This window comes from Anneissia japonica, unplaced genomic scaffold (genome assembly GCF_011630105.1).
Source record: "Anneissia japonica isolate Jap-2015-1 unplaced genomic scaffold, ASM1163010v1 scaffold287994_len634616_cov204, whole genome shotgun sequence".
Classification (NCBI taxonomy): Eukaryota; Metazoa; Echinodermata; class Crinoidea; order Comatulida; family Comatulidae; genus Anneissia; species Anneissia japonica.
The window spans coordinates 443,100-459,509 of record NW_022707798.1 but is presented as its reverse complement, the minus strand read 5'-3'; the positions used below and the strand labels follow the sequence as shown (position 1 = coordinate 459,509).

At 31.4% G+C, this 16,410-nt stretch overlaps 1 protein-coding gene across 1 annotated transcript in view; it reads right to left on the bottom strand.

Annotated features, from left to right (window-relative positions):
• Positions 1-16,410, bottom strand: part of LOC117106437 (netrin receptor UNC5B-b-like) — a 52,117-nt gene that overhangs the window by 9,593 nt on the left and 26,114 nt on the right. Inside the window, exons 6-11 of the mRNA XM_033247812.1 lie at positions 14,912-15,073; positions 14,064-14,168; positions 8,461-8,610; positions 6,497-7,159; positions 5,384-5,652; positions 2,005-2,241 (exon numbers count right to left, since the gene is read on the bottom strand). Coding sequence (XP_033103703.1) covers positions 2,005-2,241; positions 5,384-5,652; positions 6,497-7,159; positions 8,461-8,610; positions 14,064-14,168; positions 14,912-15,073 — 1,586 coding nt within the window. The remainder of the gene's footprint in view (positions 1-2,004; positions 2,242-5,383; positions 5,653-6,496; positions 7,160-8,460; positions 8,611-14,063; positions 14,169-14,911; positions 15,074-16,410) is intronic.

The window sequence follows — 16,410 nt, the reverse complement described above, 5'->3', positions numbered from 1 at the left end:
TTGCATAAAGTAGCTCAAGGATAACTGTTAACAACAATAACAATGAGCTAAGAACGTGGATTACCAGGTACGGGCAAGACGACAATTCCCCAGCTGATTACCTTACCTATTTCACGCACACTTGATCAATGGGTGACTTATCATTTCAGACATACATTTCGATTTTAGCCTGGCAGTCTAATGTCTGATTCGCTAAGAATAATTGGATCTCTTCAAACTTCAGACATTTTGATATTGGTTGATAAGGGGTACACAGCCCCCTCATCTTTCTATAAGTGGGTGGGGAATGGTGGTAAATATTTTATATATGGAGAATAAATATCCATGACAATGGTTGAGGAAGGGGTGGGATATTGGCTTCCCATACAAAACCCAGATATCGATAACTTTTATTTTTTCAATTTTTTTCAATGACACAGAAAATTTGTGTTTAAAGCTAAAAAACATGACAAATATTAAAATTAAGAGATAGTACATACAAATTTATTTAAATATTAAAGTCAATTAAAGTTAATGTAATTATTTTTGACAAATAAATATTTTAAAAAGCATCCACTAACTTGTTAAATAACAAACACATTTTGTAAGAATTCAATTTAGAATTTGTCTCATTGTTATTGTACGATGCAGATATGACAGATTGAATAAGATGAAAACCCAAAGCAGATTTGATTCTGGATTTAGGCAGATAAAGAAAAAGGAAATTATTTGGATTTCTAGGCAATGTCAAAGGTGATTGATTCTATTTACAACCATTAAAAGGAAATCCTGTTTAAATAAAGCCTCACTCTGTTCTCGGGTACAGTAGTCATGCGTTAAAAATAGTTAAATGCATCATGTTGTTAATTTGATGCTTTTAATTTTACTGTCTTGTTAAAAAAAAAAACTTTAAATTTCAATAAGAATGTCAGATTACTCATGTAAAATCATTAAATAATATGTTTTCAACTCACTAATGACAAACTTTTAAACAATTCAGTTTTAGATGTTTTATTACAAAATTTGGATTACCAGCCAATTTAAGGTGAATTGCAAAGAATATACAAATGGTATAAAGTGTCTGTTAATTATTGGTTCATACTGATTATCTATTGGAATCTTGTAACCTAAATAGACAGTGTAAACAATCCTGTATACGCAGACAGTACATCAGAACACAGGCGTTAATATATGAAGTACCATACTCAGTTGGCTTTAATGGACCATACATGATTAACTTAATTCAAGTATTATCCCTGCAAGATAATCTTCCTGTTTTGAAAAATATATTTTCCTCATTCTCTTTATCAACAGCAATACATGATTGATTACTATGCTTTTGTAGAAGCAATTTATTTCAAGTACTACCTGGACGTGACTAACAGAAGGCAAATTAAACCAATAACATTTTTAGGATCTATTTTCAATGTAAACTAATGAGAATTTTTTTTTTTTATGTGGTGGATTTACATTGATTAAAGGTATTTTGCCTTGAAAATCCTGAGCAAAACACAACAAATTAAACTACATTTAATCTGATTATGAACAGCCAATGAAAAGCTAGCAAATGAGGTGGAACTGTGGTTTGGATGGTAAAGTGCCTGCTTTCAAATTCTTAAGTCCGGGGTTCAATCCTTGAAAAACTATCAGGTATATTTCTCTCAATCAAAAGGAGGATTTGTGTGTGAATAGGAAATTGTGAGGGAAAAAGGGTTTGAGTTGGAAGACGTGTTGAAAAGCTAGCAAAATGAAGTGGAGCTTTGATGGCAAAGTGCCTGCTTTCAAATTCGGGAGTCCGGAGTTCAATCCTTGAAAAATTGTCAGGTATATTTCTCACAACCAGAAGAAAGGTTTGTGTGTGAAGAAGAAATTGTGTGGGAAAAAGTGTTTGTGTGGGAAAACTGGATAGAGGGAAAGACGAGTTTGAGTGGGAAGAAGACTTTCCTTAGGGGCACAATATACAACAATTAGAGTGAGTATATTAGTAAAAGATTTTGAGGTGGAAAACAAGAAATGTTTGCTTACCTCCAATGCATCTGGGGTGTTATCAATGACATAAATACGAATGTTATAGTCAATTGCCGTGCTTAGACAGGGTGCAAATGCAGCTAACTGTAAGAGCTTCAAAGGGTGTCTATCAGGATTCGGTTCACCTACTAAACAGTACCAGCCTAGGTGGTCCACAACCAATGAACACGTATCATGATTTAGCTGGCAGTATACACTTGTATTGATCGTCTCCTCACCAATCGTTGCTATTTTCTAATAAAAAAAGGAAAATAAGTATAAATTTTCATCATATTTTTTTATCAACCTCAGTTATTCATAACATCACAAGTAAATTCCTTAAATAAAAATAACTAAATTTCAGCTGAAAAGCCTGTTGGAGCCAGATCCTTGAAGTTTAAACTTCTTTTTTTTTAAATTTTTTTTTCTCCTTTAACATATTGTCTAACAATATTCATCCATGATTCAATTCATTATCTATCACTCTTGATGCTATTCTTTCAATTTATCATGTAATTAGTACCCTCTCCAACTAACTTATAGTCATTAAGTCGATCTCTTATTCACTTTATTCCGTTTAATACCGTTTCTATTAATCAGCTATTCAACTGGGTTCTTCTCATTTGCTTTTATACAAAATACATTAAGAGTAATGTAGTTGGTATTTAAGGTATATTTTGTGCGTAATTCCTGAAATCACCTAGAAAGCGAAGCATGGTGAAGGCAATGTAAATTTGTATTCAACGGGCAGTATGTACTGTATGTTTTATTTCGAAGCATTTTTGAAAATAAAAACAAAAAATTCTAAAGCCAATAGGAATAAAAATATGAATTACAAAAAAAGTAAAGCACAAAATATTACTAAAAACAAACATTTGAAAAAAAATTTATCATTATTACCATTATCATTTCTATTAATATTATTATGTTTATCATTATTCTAAACAACTAGAACAATAATATTTTAGACCATCATAGGTCAGTAGATTCAAACATCATCAACAATGGAAATGAAATCACGCCGAAGAGAGAATCAAATTAAGAACTCTTACTGCATGCTATAATATCCGAGAGGTTATGAGAAAAATGAACTTCTAGACATAATATAGCCTCTGTTTAATGTTGTTATGCCAATAATTACAATTTATGTGTTACACTATCTGTTGACTTGGATTTTCACATTCAGGGTAATCAAAATTTTATGTAATGTTTAACTTAAATTTCTGAACTATAAAATGGATTAACGTATCCGGTGATAAATTCTTCACTGCTTTAACTGTTGGGCCTTTTTTCTGAAATCGTGTCATTTTGAATTTTATAGTTTTCTCGTTATAAAATTTCAAAAGATATATTTTATAGGGCACGATAGCAAATGCACACATTTTGTGTGAGTATGTACACATATGTATATATATTATATATAAATGCAGCACTTTTAATTTATATACTATATATGTATACATACATAAATATATAAAACACAATATTATTATAATAAATATGAATTATCAGACATTAATAAACGTATACACGTGAATATAATGTAAACATAATTATTAAATATTACGCTGGCCGAACTAAGCTAAGCATACTTAAGAGTGGAATAAAAATTTGATTATATTCAGCATCTATCGTTATACTGATCTAACAGGATTATAATAATGAAGGCAATATCTCAATAACTTGGCTAATTTAGCCTAGTTTCACGCCCTGTAACGTCACAGTTTACGATTTGGAATTTTTTATTTTCAGTCTGACGCCATCTGCAGGATAAAAATCGCTCAAGCGGTGTTTAGATGTACCAATGGGTGATTCCGCTTCCTAAAATTTCTTATCATTGCTAGTGCTGAATAATCCTTATTACATAATCATTTTATCTATATCTATATATAAATAAAATATTGAGATTACTAAACTAACAAGAAATTGTCTCATTATTTGGAGAAAAAAAATGCTCTGCCTAGTTTGAAATACATTAATATCAAAGTATATATAAATGGCTTTAACATAGTCTCTAGTACTTAAATGTATTTTTAAAAATAACAATAAAATATTTAACTGCGACAACTATCTGATATATAGCCCTCTACTCGATAATGTATACAGTTTTATTGCATGTTTTGAGCTTAGTAAAACAATAAAAATACCATAAAATGTTTTAATTGCTTATGTTGTATTTTTAAATAAGTCATTATCTTTTAATTTAAAATTTAAATCAGAATATAAAAATTTGGCATTATAAATAAATAAATTATTATGGCATTATAAATAAATACATTTTTGCTATTATTTATATTATCAGAATTACTATCAACTATCAAGACTTATCATTATCCAAATTATGTGATTTTTTTTATTCTTATAGTCTATGACTATTATTATTTTCCTCATGATATTCTTTTCTACATTTAGCAAGTTTATATTAAATTATTATAACTATTTTAAATTTTTGTATAAATATTTTTTTTTTATTGACTTATGATTCATGCCTTCATTGTTATTTTATTGCATGCTCTGGTAGGCATTATTACTTGTTCTACATAATGCCTACCAGATTTACATTTCGGGGAGAAAATAAAATGATGACATGAATAATATACAAATTATCCCTGTCATTATTTGAATAATGCCACACCATTGTTGATGTCACATTTTGGATGTGATGTCACTGATCCTTAATATTACTTACAGAATGAATAAGATTGATGGACATGGCGGAATATAAGACATCTTTTTAGCATTCTCCTTATAATGATATGATGAGTGTAATAGCAAAATTCATCAGTGTTGGCTGATGTTGATATACTGTTAAAGGCAATGCGAAGCAGAATGTACATAGTCTGGGTAGGAAAGGCAATGAAGTTGATAGAAAGAAATAACGAAATCAAAAAGGCCAACAGAAAAACATATTTGGACACAACAGACACAGATAGATACATATCAGGAAACAATGTACCACAAAGTAAAACACAATATAAGGTGGAATTTACACATGAAGGAACAAACATAAAAGAAACAATGTTGGGAGGAATAATGAAACTAACATCAAGAAACTGTGTCACACAAGTAAAAACAGGAAAAAAAAATAAAAGTGAGTGAGAAACAAGGTTGTTGGAATGTATAAGTGCAAGAGAAGTGTACAACACTGCCATCTGTCTACCACAATTTTTTTCCACATTGGACTCTATAGGAGTGACACTGATTTGTTGGTAAATCATGGAACCTTTTCCAGAGTTGTCGGGGACAACTTCACATTGTAACAATTGCACTGAAAACGTTATAGCAACTGTCTTATGATTTTATGGAACCAGGATTTACATTGCATTAATACAGAGAAATACATTGGAAACAGAGGGGAAAAAAAAAGAAATTTATACCCTGAAAATCAAATACCAACCTCCCATGTTCTATTTGTCCTTGATTGCCCCTTGCAATAATAAATGGAGTATTTCCAGTCACTATTTATCTGTGCCGCACAATGAGATGAGGTTAGAATCATGGGTTTAACCAAAGTCATATTGACCGGCCCGGCGATAATAATGGGGGTCAGCATTGTTTGTTTACTGTTGAGCTTGGGTTTGTCTGTTGTTTCCCTATTATACGTAATATAAAGTTCTTCCGAGTAACCCTTTGGTACAGCTCCCTCTGGAACAAATACGCTGATTCCTAAAGCAAAAAAGATATGCGAAATTGAGTTTCAAAAATTTGATTTAGAAGATCACGTTTCAAATCTACGCACAAATATACAGCGGTCTTCATCCATAAAATTTAAAGGGATATTTTTCATTTTTAACAAAGTGAATGAAACCTAATTTGATATTTAAAAGAAAAAAAACAAAACATAAATCCATTTATAAAAAAGGTGAAATTTAATAATTAAATTCTAGACAAATACCTGTAAGCTACTTTCAATTTTAAAGTTTCAAGGTTGAGTTGGGTATACATGAAGTAACGTCTACTTTGTCATGCAATATTAAATTTCATTTCAATAACAGCATAAAAAATATTAATGTAAAGGTACTAAGTTCATGGGAAGTATTCAAGAAAAACTTATTACTTGGGAGTACTTCCTGAAATATTCCCATTACAATTATATCATCATTTTACAGTAAAGCTTCACCGCTAGCGGTAAAATATAAGATAACCCTCAGAAAAAAAAATTAAAAAATATTGAGTTTCTAATTTAATAGGATTCACTATATTATCGCCTTCAAATAAGACAGATTGAAATGATTCAGTGTTCGCTGTTCCAGTAAAATTGATTTGCTTAAACTATATTACATGAAAATTGATAACGTTTTGATTTCTGTTTTCTAATTTACAGGTATTTTATGGCCTTAGTGAAAAACACTGTTGAGGTCAAAAAGTGTTGCAAATAAAGTTTATACTATTATTAATTATTATTATTAATTTTATTATTATTGTTAACAAAACTAATAATTTATTATTTTTAAATAAGCAATTTATTGATTGGTTTAGGGTTTCCAAATTTACTGCTTTAAAACTTTACCTGCGTTTGGGACACTTAGTCTACCTCCGCGTGAACCAATCGTACCCCAGGCCACACAAGTTGTGTCGATGTGCGCAGGCAAGCCAGAGCTAAGTACTGAGGTTGCTACAGTATCCGAATCATACGGCCTGAGTTGATCACTTCCTCTGGATGAGAAGCTTTTCTCTGAAGGCATAGAATCACTATTGGTGAGGCTTGGCAAGATAGGCTCAGCATACATCGGTTCTTTATTAGACAAACATCTATCAGAGCAACAGTCTGATTGGTCTGATTTCTGGTAAGGTAAACAGACATGGGTTACAGGTGTGAAACGACCTGACCTATGAGTCGGGGAGTAAAGTTCACAACTACATTTGCGAGACGAAGCCAGGGGAAGGTTAAGTTTTAGGTGCTCGCGACTCATGGCATGTCCGTTGGAGTACCCATTGGCAAATCCATTACCGTTTTGAAGGACCTCATATGGAACGTTGTATCGCATTCCTTCGGGTGAAACCTGCTTCAGTTCTGGACAGTACGTCATTGATCCGTCCGATAGGTTTAGCGGAGATGTCGTCATTTGTATTTTCTCCGGATTGGAGGCCATTAGAACAGCTTGTGTTTGTATTGGATGGGAAGACTGTGTTAAATCGGGTTGCATAGTCAACATGGCTAATCTTGTCTCATCTGCAGAGAGCAAAAAAAAAAAAAAAAATAAGGAAAAAAGGAATACAATACAACTACATAAAGTATCAATGTATATGTTAAGTGAATTGTAGTCAGTCAATATTAAAAGAGAACATAAACCTCTCATACTGAGTTGTCTATATACTTAATATTTCATTTATGCTGTGTTGTATCAATAAAGCATGTACTTCTTAGGTGAATAAGAATTGTAGGTATTCATGTACACACCACCTCCTAATAATGTTGGCGTGCATGTGTGTACCAATAAATAAACATACGCGGCACGTACAATGATGTAATCAATACCTTGCATGAACTAAAATCTAAAATTATGTCCTACAAAAAAAAACATTGAGCCTTGGGCCATATATTTACATATTTCTTTGTGTACTGACTGAAGTCGTTCATCTTTCACTGCATAATTTTATAACAGCCAACCATTTTTGAATTTTTGTTTTGTTCTGTCATATTCTTGCCATTAAGTTAGTAGTTAAGTACTAGCTAATTTGATTTTTTCCTTGTATAAAATTTAGAGGGGTACTACATTTTATTCATTTATTAAAATTTTCGACACAATAACAAAATACAATGTAAATGCCCTCCACCTATTGCTAATTATGATTATTGAGTTCCTTTGCATTGAAAGCACTTTCCAGAATAATGAAAGGTTTGTATTATATTGCATTAGAAGGAAGGCAAGGTTACAGAAAAATAAAGTGAAAACAAAGAAAGAAATGGTGAAGATATTGAGAAAAGAAAGATGGAGAAAACATAGTTACATCCTTCTTTTTCTCCTTAAAAGCTTTAATTACAAAATGCATGCTATATGTATATTGATATGTGGTCTTTATTTTGTTACCTTGCCAGCAAGATTCTCTTTATTTTTCACCGGCTTATCTATTTTCTTATATATTCTTTCACATTCAATATAAATGGCATATAACCAGATATTTCTATCTGTCCTCAACATTCCTTTTCTATTTTTAAAATTATCTGTATTCGTTTATTCACTCAAATCGTTAAACACCACACGTTTTAGAAGAAAAATGAGCTAGTCTGAGAAAAGTGAATAAAAACCATTTATATGATTGACAGCATCCTAAGCGCCTGGTCACAAATTTTAATCTTTGCTAAAAATACAAAGAAAATGTTGATGCAAATTCATATCAAATTTTATCACTTGTTTCTTCTTTCAGATATTCAGAATGATACCGTGAAGCCTTTGCTACAAATCGTAACACAAACCCTCGAACCATCATTGATTACCGTTATCGATGCATCTAAAATAATTGTATACTCACCAGATATCTCCTGACAGTGTCGTCCACGCAATTTCTTGCGCTTTGTTGCAAAGTAGGAGATGACAAAAACGCTGACAAGTATGCAGACCAGAACGGTGAGACCGATGCCAACAAACAGCGCTATTGTGTTTGCATTACCAGAAGGGCGTTCTGTTGGTAGGAAAAAGAACCCTAGATTTACTTGTACAGTATGTATACAATAAAAAACTCATTATATAGTACACCTTCAAAGTCTGAAAATTAGAAATTTGCCTTGTTTCAATCCGCCAATATTCAATATTTATAGAAAAAAACCAATACTACTTTGGAGTATAGAAAGTGAATTAATCAATTACTATTAGAGCATATTCAATATTTGAATTAATACCTATTCAATTTAAGCTCAATTGATTTGACCAATTTGATATCAGATTACTATTCAAGACATCGTCCTCTATCAATTTATAAACTTGATTGAAAATCCAGTAATGCTAAAGCTTCTTTAAAACAAAACTGAACAGATTGTTTAGCCAGCAATCAACTTTCATCTCAAGAAGAAATCAGAGATGAAAAACTATAGAGTGTGTACTCCACGCATATGGAGCATGGAGCACGGATCCTCCCTAAGGGTGGTACGTGATATTGAGCTTTTGTCAACTAACGATACTTTGGAGTATTGTGCAAACTTGGCTGGTTATCATTATTCAGTTTTAAAAGATGACAAAGGACTATAAATGAAAACAATGACTGAAGTGAGATACATATAGACCGCAATGAATTGCGCACACAGGCTGCAGTGTATTTCATGTGGACCAACAATGAATTTCACATATATTGCGATACATCGTACAATCCACAACGATTGACATACTCAGTCCATAATGAATTAAAAGTCAATGAAATACATGCCGTTTGCAATGCCTTACACGCAGACCGTAATCAATTACAATTTACACGCAGTCTGTAATCTATTCAATGTAATTCTGTGTGGGCTATAATGAATTGTGGCATGCAGTCAGCAACGAGTTGAACATAGACTGTATGCATTACACAAGACTACAATGAATTACAAATATACAGCGATAAATAGCTCATAGTTTACAATAATTACATGTTAGTCTGCAATAAATTATAATTTGTCTACTATGAAATACACAATCTAAAATTTATTACACGCAATGCATAATTAATTACACATAGACCACAATTACATGCACATGTCAATGAATTACATGCAAACTGATAATTGCACATAGACTAGATTGAATTACATGCAATACACAATTAATTACATGTAAGACACAATTAATTACACGCAGACAACAACTACACAAAGACCACAATTAAATTCCATGTACTCCACACTGAATTCTAATTCTATCACAATGAATAGCACACAGACCACTATAAATCTGACAAGGTCCAATATTAATTCTACGTGACCAAGTGACTTGCACGTAACTACAGTGAATTGCACCCGAACTGCAAGAATTGCTCGCAGATTCAACTTATTTCCACAAAGACTTACACATAGATTTTACATGCAGTCAGCAATGAATTTTACTATCATTTTCTTTATTTCATCTCTCCTTTAAATGCTTCAAAGACAACCTCCTTTTCATCTAATAATACATATTTCTACTGAACTACTTACACTAATATATAAAATAATTTCACTCATAGTACATTAATCATTCTCTGTTTCATATAATAACAAAATGCATGTTGATGGAGATAGAGAAGGAGGACATAGTCAATTGTATTATATTACGTCTGTTTTACTTTCAGAGAAAAGAGAGACAAATGTTGTTTTGATTGACATGACAGAGTGATGGAGCAGTAATATAAAAAATGATTAATATTGCAATAATGGATAAAAATATCAAATACAATATATATCAACAAATTAATCAATAAGAATGTAACTTAATTTGATTGAATAACTGAATAAATATATGAAAAAAATTAAGAAAAATATTGAAAATCAAGAATGTTGTCAGCACCTCATATCAATACTGTAAACACACTAACTCTAACTGATATACCATAATTTCTGGGGCAGAAAAATACTAAGACCTGCTTAAACACTAAACCTTTGATAAATAAAAAAAAATCCTGGATTAATAAATGAATGAAGCTTAAAGTGAATATATAAGTAGACGAAGACATGTCATGAAAATCTATTTTGACAAGTGAGTGGGTGATGAATGGTCGGTTGAGTCCTAAATAGAAAATAACAATAACAAAATATTCTTGAATTTAGAAGGCTACTGCTCTCAGTTCACTTTCATAGTTTACCTTCATCCCTATTTCTTTTCCATTTATTTTACCTTTATATTCTCAAGCTTTTGTCTTTCATGCCTATTGGTAATGATAAGTATGGATTTATAGAGCACATAATGCATAAAAACTCTATGCGCTAGACCTTTGTTTTGAGTTGTAATCCCTGTGAATGATACCTACTCCTTAAACTAAGTATGGTTGGCCGTTGACTCCTAGTATATTATTTCACACTTGTGTATGTGTACAGATATGTTGTGCTGGGTATACTTATAGTACCTGCAGACCTGGATGGAGTCAATAATTTACTGTAAAATAATTATCCTACCTCTCTTTAATATGCTCCTGTTATCTTTTAGTAAAAAATGACCAGTGGAAAAATGATGGACACTCAGTTGAAAAAAAATCTGAATTAAGGGGGATCGGAGGGTCAAACTTCTTGGAGTAATTGCTTTGCCATGCTTATTTCAACAAGGCTTAAGATCACTTGGGTTGGGAGCAGTTTAGTAGAATCTATCCTAGTTCTAAATTATAATGCTATGAAGCTTTATGTATTAAGGCAGAGTCATCCAATTCTCAGGGTCCTGGGTTCAAATTCTGAAACTTGCCATTGCATTTTTTTCTTGGGACTTCAAACAGATTGAGGTCCTATGAGCAGCATCCTGTAATTGGTGAGTGTATTTGTCGTTTGAAGTGACGGAAATGTAAAAAATGTTTTATTAAAGAATGATTGAATGAGCGACATGATCAATTTATGTTTGCATAGTAAATGGACAGAATGAATATAACAAATTACAGTAAAATAAATGGAATGAATTACAATGAATAGATAATGTACTCATTAATGTTGTAAAATATGGGCTAAGGATAATATACTTCTTTAATGTATTATTATTATTGTTTTGAATAATGTTGGCTATAATGGAATAGGAATACATACAAGTCCGTATCAATAGCGCCATAAGGCATATTTTGAGAGGGAGATCAATACGAGTATGTAAATGAATACAATAGTGAATAATAACAGAAATGAATGTCAATGTACAAAAAAAAGTTGCTAGATGGCTAGGCATATATATGAGTACGAATGTGGAAAATCATAGTCAAAATGTAGCACTTAGCAAAATAATGTAGGCACAATTGATTAAAACCAATTCAAATTACATTGTATAGATTACGAATCAATAAGCGTTGATTTTTAATCTAAAAGATGACAAGCATTTTCACCTGTTCTGATGAATTGAAAACAAAAAAAAAAGTTTGTTTCAGAAAAAATAGGATTAACCATGATTGGATAAACAGAAAAAAAAATGTAGATCTTGAAAACAGAGCGTGAGTAAACAATAAGCATGCAATTTAATCTATTTACATCTCAATTAATGTTCCAAATGGTAAGGTCTACTAACCGTTGCCATAATTTTGTTAAGATAGTAAAATATAATCATGATAAACCAAACAAGAAAATGAACCCTTGTACTTATGTGTATATATTTTTGTGGTCTTTATTTGTTTAGTAATAAGTTGTGTAGTAACCGGTTGATGGGTAACAATTTGAGCGGATAACGTATCTTTATTAGACTGACTTATCTAAATATAATCAACATAAACATCTTCTAATATATCGATTCATTCGCACACATTTATTGTTGGCCTATGTTGGTTCACGTGAAAAAAAAAAAAACATAGCCATACTAGTCATCTTTTTAATTATTTATTCGCCCTAACTGGCAATGCTAGTTTTCCGATAAGTGTACTTTGAACAAGAACACATTTTTGGAGCATACAGGACCAACAGTTTAACTTTTCTTCCAAAAGATGGTACACGATCGCAAATTGTATTTCAGCCCTCCAGCACTGGAATTAAACCAGGGACAGAAAGATAGTTATGGTTTAGCATAGCACACACGGTGACGACCAACAGCTTGGACGAATCAATGAGGCTGCTCTGTTCTATTTTGTGTATGCATTATCTAACATATGTCACTGAATTTGAATTTATTGATATAATAAAAAAAAAAAAAAAAAAGGAAACATGAGATTACATAAAGGAGATTAAATTCACTGTTGTGGTGTAGAGTTATGTTTTAAATGTTTCTTTTGTATGTGTGGGTTGAACATTAACTAAAGTTCACAATACAGTATAATCATATCTGATAAGGACTATTATTAAAGTGTCTGGCCATATCGATTAGATATATTTGATCGTTGCCTAAACTGTTTAGTATTATGAATATATGTATTTCTCCCAACCTCTATGTGTTAGAGGTGAATATATATCGCATAGTATTCTTTAGCAGGTAGAGTTAATATTACTTCGAAAAAAAAAAAAAAAAATCCTGCATTTTGTAGGATTTGAACCCAGCACAAGTCTAAAAGCTGGGTGCCATAACTACCAAACCACAATGCTTATTACAACTTGCATTGGTAAAGCACATAACAACACTGTAATTCCAATGTATTAGTTATTCTTCAATACAAGTCTTTGATTGATGTGTATCCACATGAAGGATAAACAACTCTGTTTACATTTTCTTCCCATTTTTTAACACCTTTAGAAAATAACCTGTAAAATTATTGATTGATAATGTTTCCATAATCAACTGAAAAAAATTAATGAATACTTTATCTCATGTTTCATAAGACTTGCAATAAAAAGATGAATTTTTCATCACGCATGTGTGAAAAATATTGGGGATAACGCTGAGAGCTGTAATATGAAGACTTATGAATGAAACTTGTAATGAATTGAATTTTCGAGGTGTTAATTAAAACCAAGATGCAACAGATTCATTAAGTAAACTTAATTTAAATTGTGACACCTGTTCAATATGTCAATAACTTAAATTAATTTTTTTTTGTATCAAATAAATTTAAATAGCAAGAAAAACTGTTGACAAGAATTATATTTAATGTTTTAAAACAAGATATTATTACAAACACACGCACACCCACACAGGTTACATGTTGTCGCTGTGCTAAGTGTCGGCTTAGTTAAGTCAAATTAAATTTATCTATGTATGATACCGATTGATATTGTTTACATTATTTATTGTATTTGTATACTATATTTTTTACTGTGCATATTGTTGTGGAGAGTGCAATGGTTTGGGCTGTTTTAGAAGATGCTTTGCAACTGTTTCCCCTTTCTGCCAGTGGCTACCGTCCTGTTGCAACTTGTATTGTTAATGCAAAGTCTAATAAATATATAAATAATTATTAACTTCATCCATTTAACCTACATATTACATCGTGAAAAAGCACATATAAAACCTAGTATCATGTGATATAACTTACAGAGCCATTCACAGTTAATTGAGAGAGTGGACTTAAAATAAATAACTCACCAGATGAATCTCCTAGTTGATTTTGATTTGGGAATCCAGGAATTGGACTTGAGTCTGGACTGGTATCTGACCCATCTTGGTCCCTAACAGTCTGTCCAGGCGATACTAAGGCAGAATTAAAAAAAAACACCGCAAAATTTAACTTTAATACTTATGGTAAGGTTAAAAGCAGCTAGCTGTTAGGTTTTTTAAAACCAAACATTGTTACAATGAGAAAAACAAATAATTTATTAACACCATAAATCTTCAAAGTAAGAAATGTTAACAAGATAACAAATTGTATATTAAGTTTCGCCCCAAATGTCTGTGATTGTGATGAGTCCACAGGCTATGGCCCTATACTACTTAATTTTATTTTTGAATATTTTTTTTCAAATACATAAAACATTTGCATGAATACAAGTTTTCTGTAAATAATTATTTACATTGTGGGAATATTAGGTCCATGAATACTGTTTGTGGTCCAATTTGTTTGATATTTAGTGCATGTAAGAACAGATAGGAGTGGACTACAGATTGGTTTCTGTGAAACCCCGATTTTTTCTACACATGGGCTTATGGATGACTGAATCACACCAAATATGGTACATGCAATGAAATAATGACATCTTCTTTGACAAAAACTAGAGGTTAAGTCATGAAAAACAGTAATTTAAATTTGTTGGTTATATTGTTATTACACACCACAAATATCAAAAGGTATGATGGTAGTCTGGTTAGAGCACTATTCCTAAACACAGATCATAAGTTCAATCAAAACCTAATCTCAAAATTTCATATTTTTTGTGGTCACATGTTAGCAGAACAGTAAGATGATTCGATAGGTAGGGCCAGGTATTTTTAGATACCTTGACAGAAATCGCCAAAGCAATTGCTCGTTTCATCTGTGGGACCATCGCATCCTGCGCCACCAAACGCAGGTGCGGGGTTTGAACAACTTCTTGTTCGCATACGTTTACAAAGTGTGTTGCAAGATGACCAAACAGACCAGGCACTCCACATCCCATTAACTGCACAAAGAGGAGGAAAAGAAGTATAAAGAAAAGTAAATGAATAAGAAATTTAAAGCAAATGAAAAATGTTTACACATGCAAAATAAAAAGAATGACAGAACAGATATAATGAAGAACACAGTAAAACATTGAAAAAAGCAAAGAGATTAAGAGAAAAATAAAGGAAGATTATGATATAAGCTTGCAGAATTTGTATATATTTATAAACTTTATATATATAAATAATTTAATAATAAAGAAATAGAAATAATTATCATTATATAGTTTTAATACATAACTAAAATTAAGACAACACCACACACTATATGCAAGGGTACTGCATGTCATTTTGAATGATGGGCCATTTTGAGCAAATGCTCTCCATACAAGATACCAAATTGATTACAATATTGATGAATACTGCCCTCTATTATTTTACAGTATGTTCTTCCTGGTGCTCTATGTAACAGACTTTACTGCCCTGGTGAGCAATTTATATTCAATATGCAACTATAGAAATTTTGATCATAAACGTTTGTTGGTCCATATAACATGCAAAACATGTTTTAAAACCTTTTCTAAAACCTCCGTAATGAAAGATGGGGTTTTTAGAGATTAATTTTACTCTAATGTAAGATTTTTTTTCTTAAGATTGAAATTTCTAATAAACTGGCAATATTGAAAAAAGGAAAAAGAACCCCATAAAATAGAAATAGAAATCAACATGGAATATTCTTTAGAGAAACAATCTATGATACCTAATACAAATGCACAGATATAATGTAAAACACAACCTTCCGCAGTCATTAGGTAGGCTTTGATACTAATATAGAATATTACATTGATACTTAAGCCCATAACAGAATTACATTAAGTAAGTATATTAGTTATACTATATAAGCTTTAAGACAAGGATATGGAAAACCATCGTTCGAGTGTCTCCAAAGACGCAATGATATCGTTTAATTGCAATAAATATAGTATTGACTATAATTCTAATAGGAATTCATCTTTAATTACAGATACAATTTCTTGGTTATACAGAGAAAACTATTGATGTTCGTTTAATGATTAGGATCTGAGGAGGATGGTCTTAACTGTGATGATATTCTCCTATTGAATTTGCATCACTCCACCATCTGATGATGAATTTAATACAACATTTCTCCCTTGGGAGAGCGTCAGTCTTTAGTAAGAATTAGAAACTTGTAGTTAGGTTAACTGAAAATGCAACTAATTTGTTTGCTGGGATGTGTTGGAATTCTCCAAGCTCCACATTGGAGGTAGAAAAAAAACATAATGGATATTATACACACACATATATATACATATATATATATATCTGTCTCTTATAC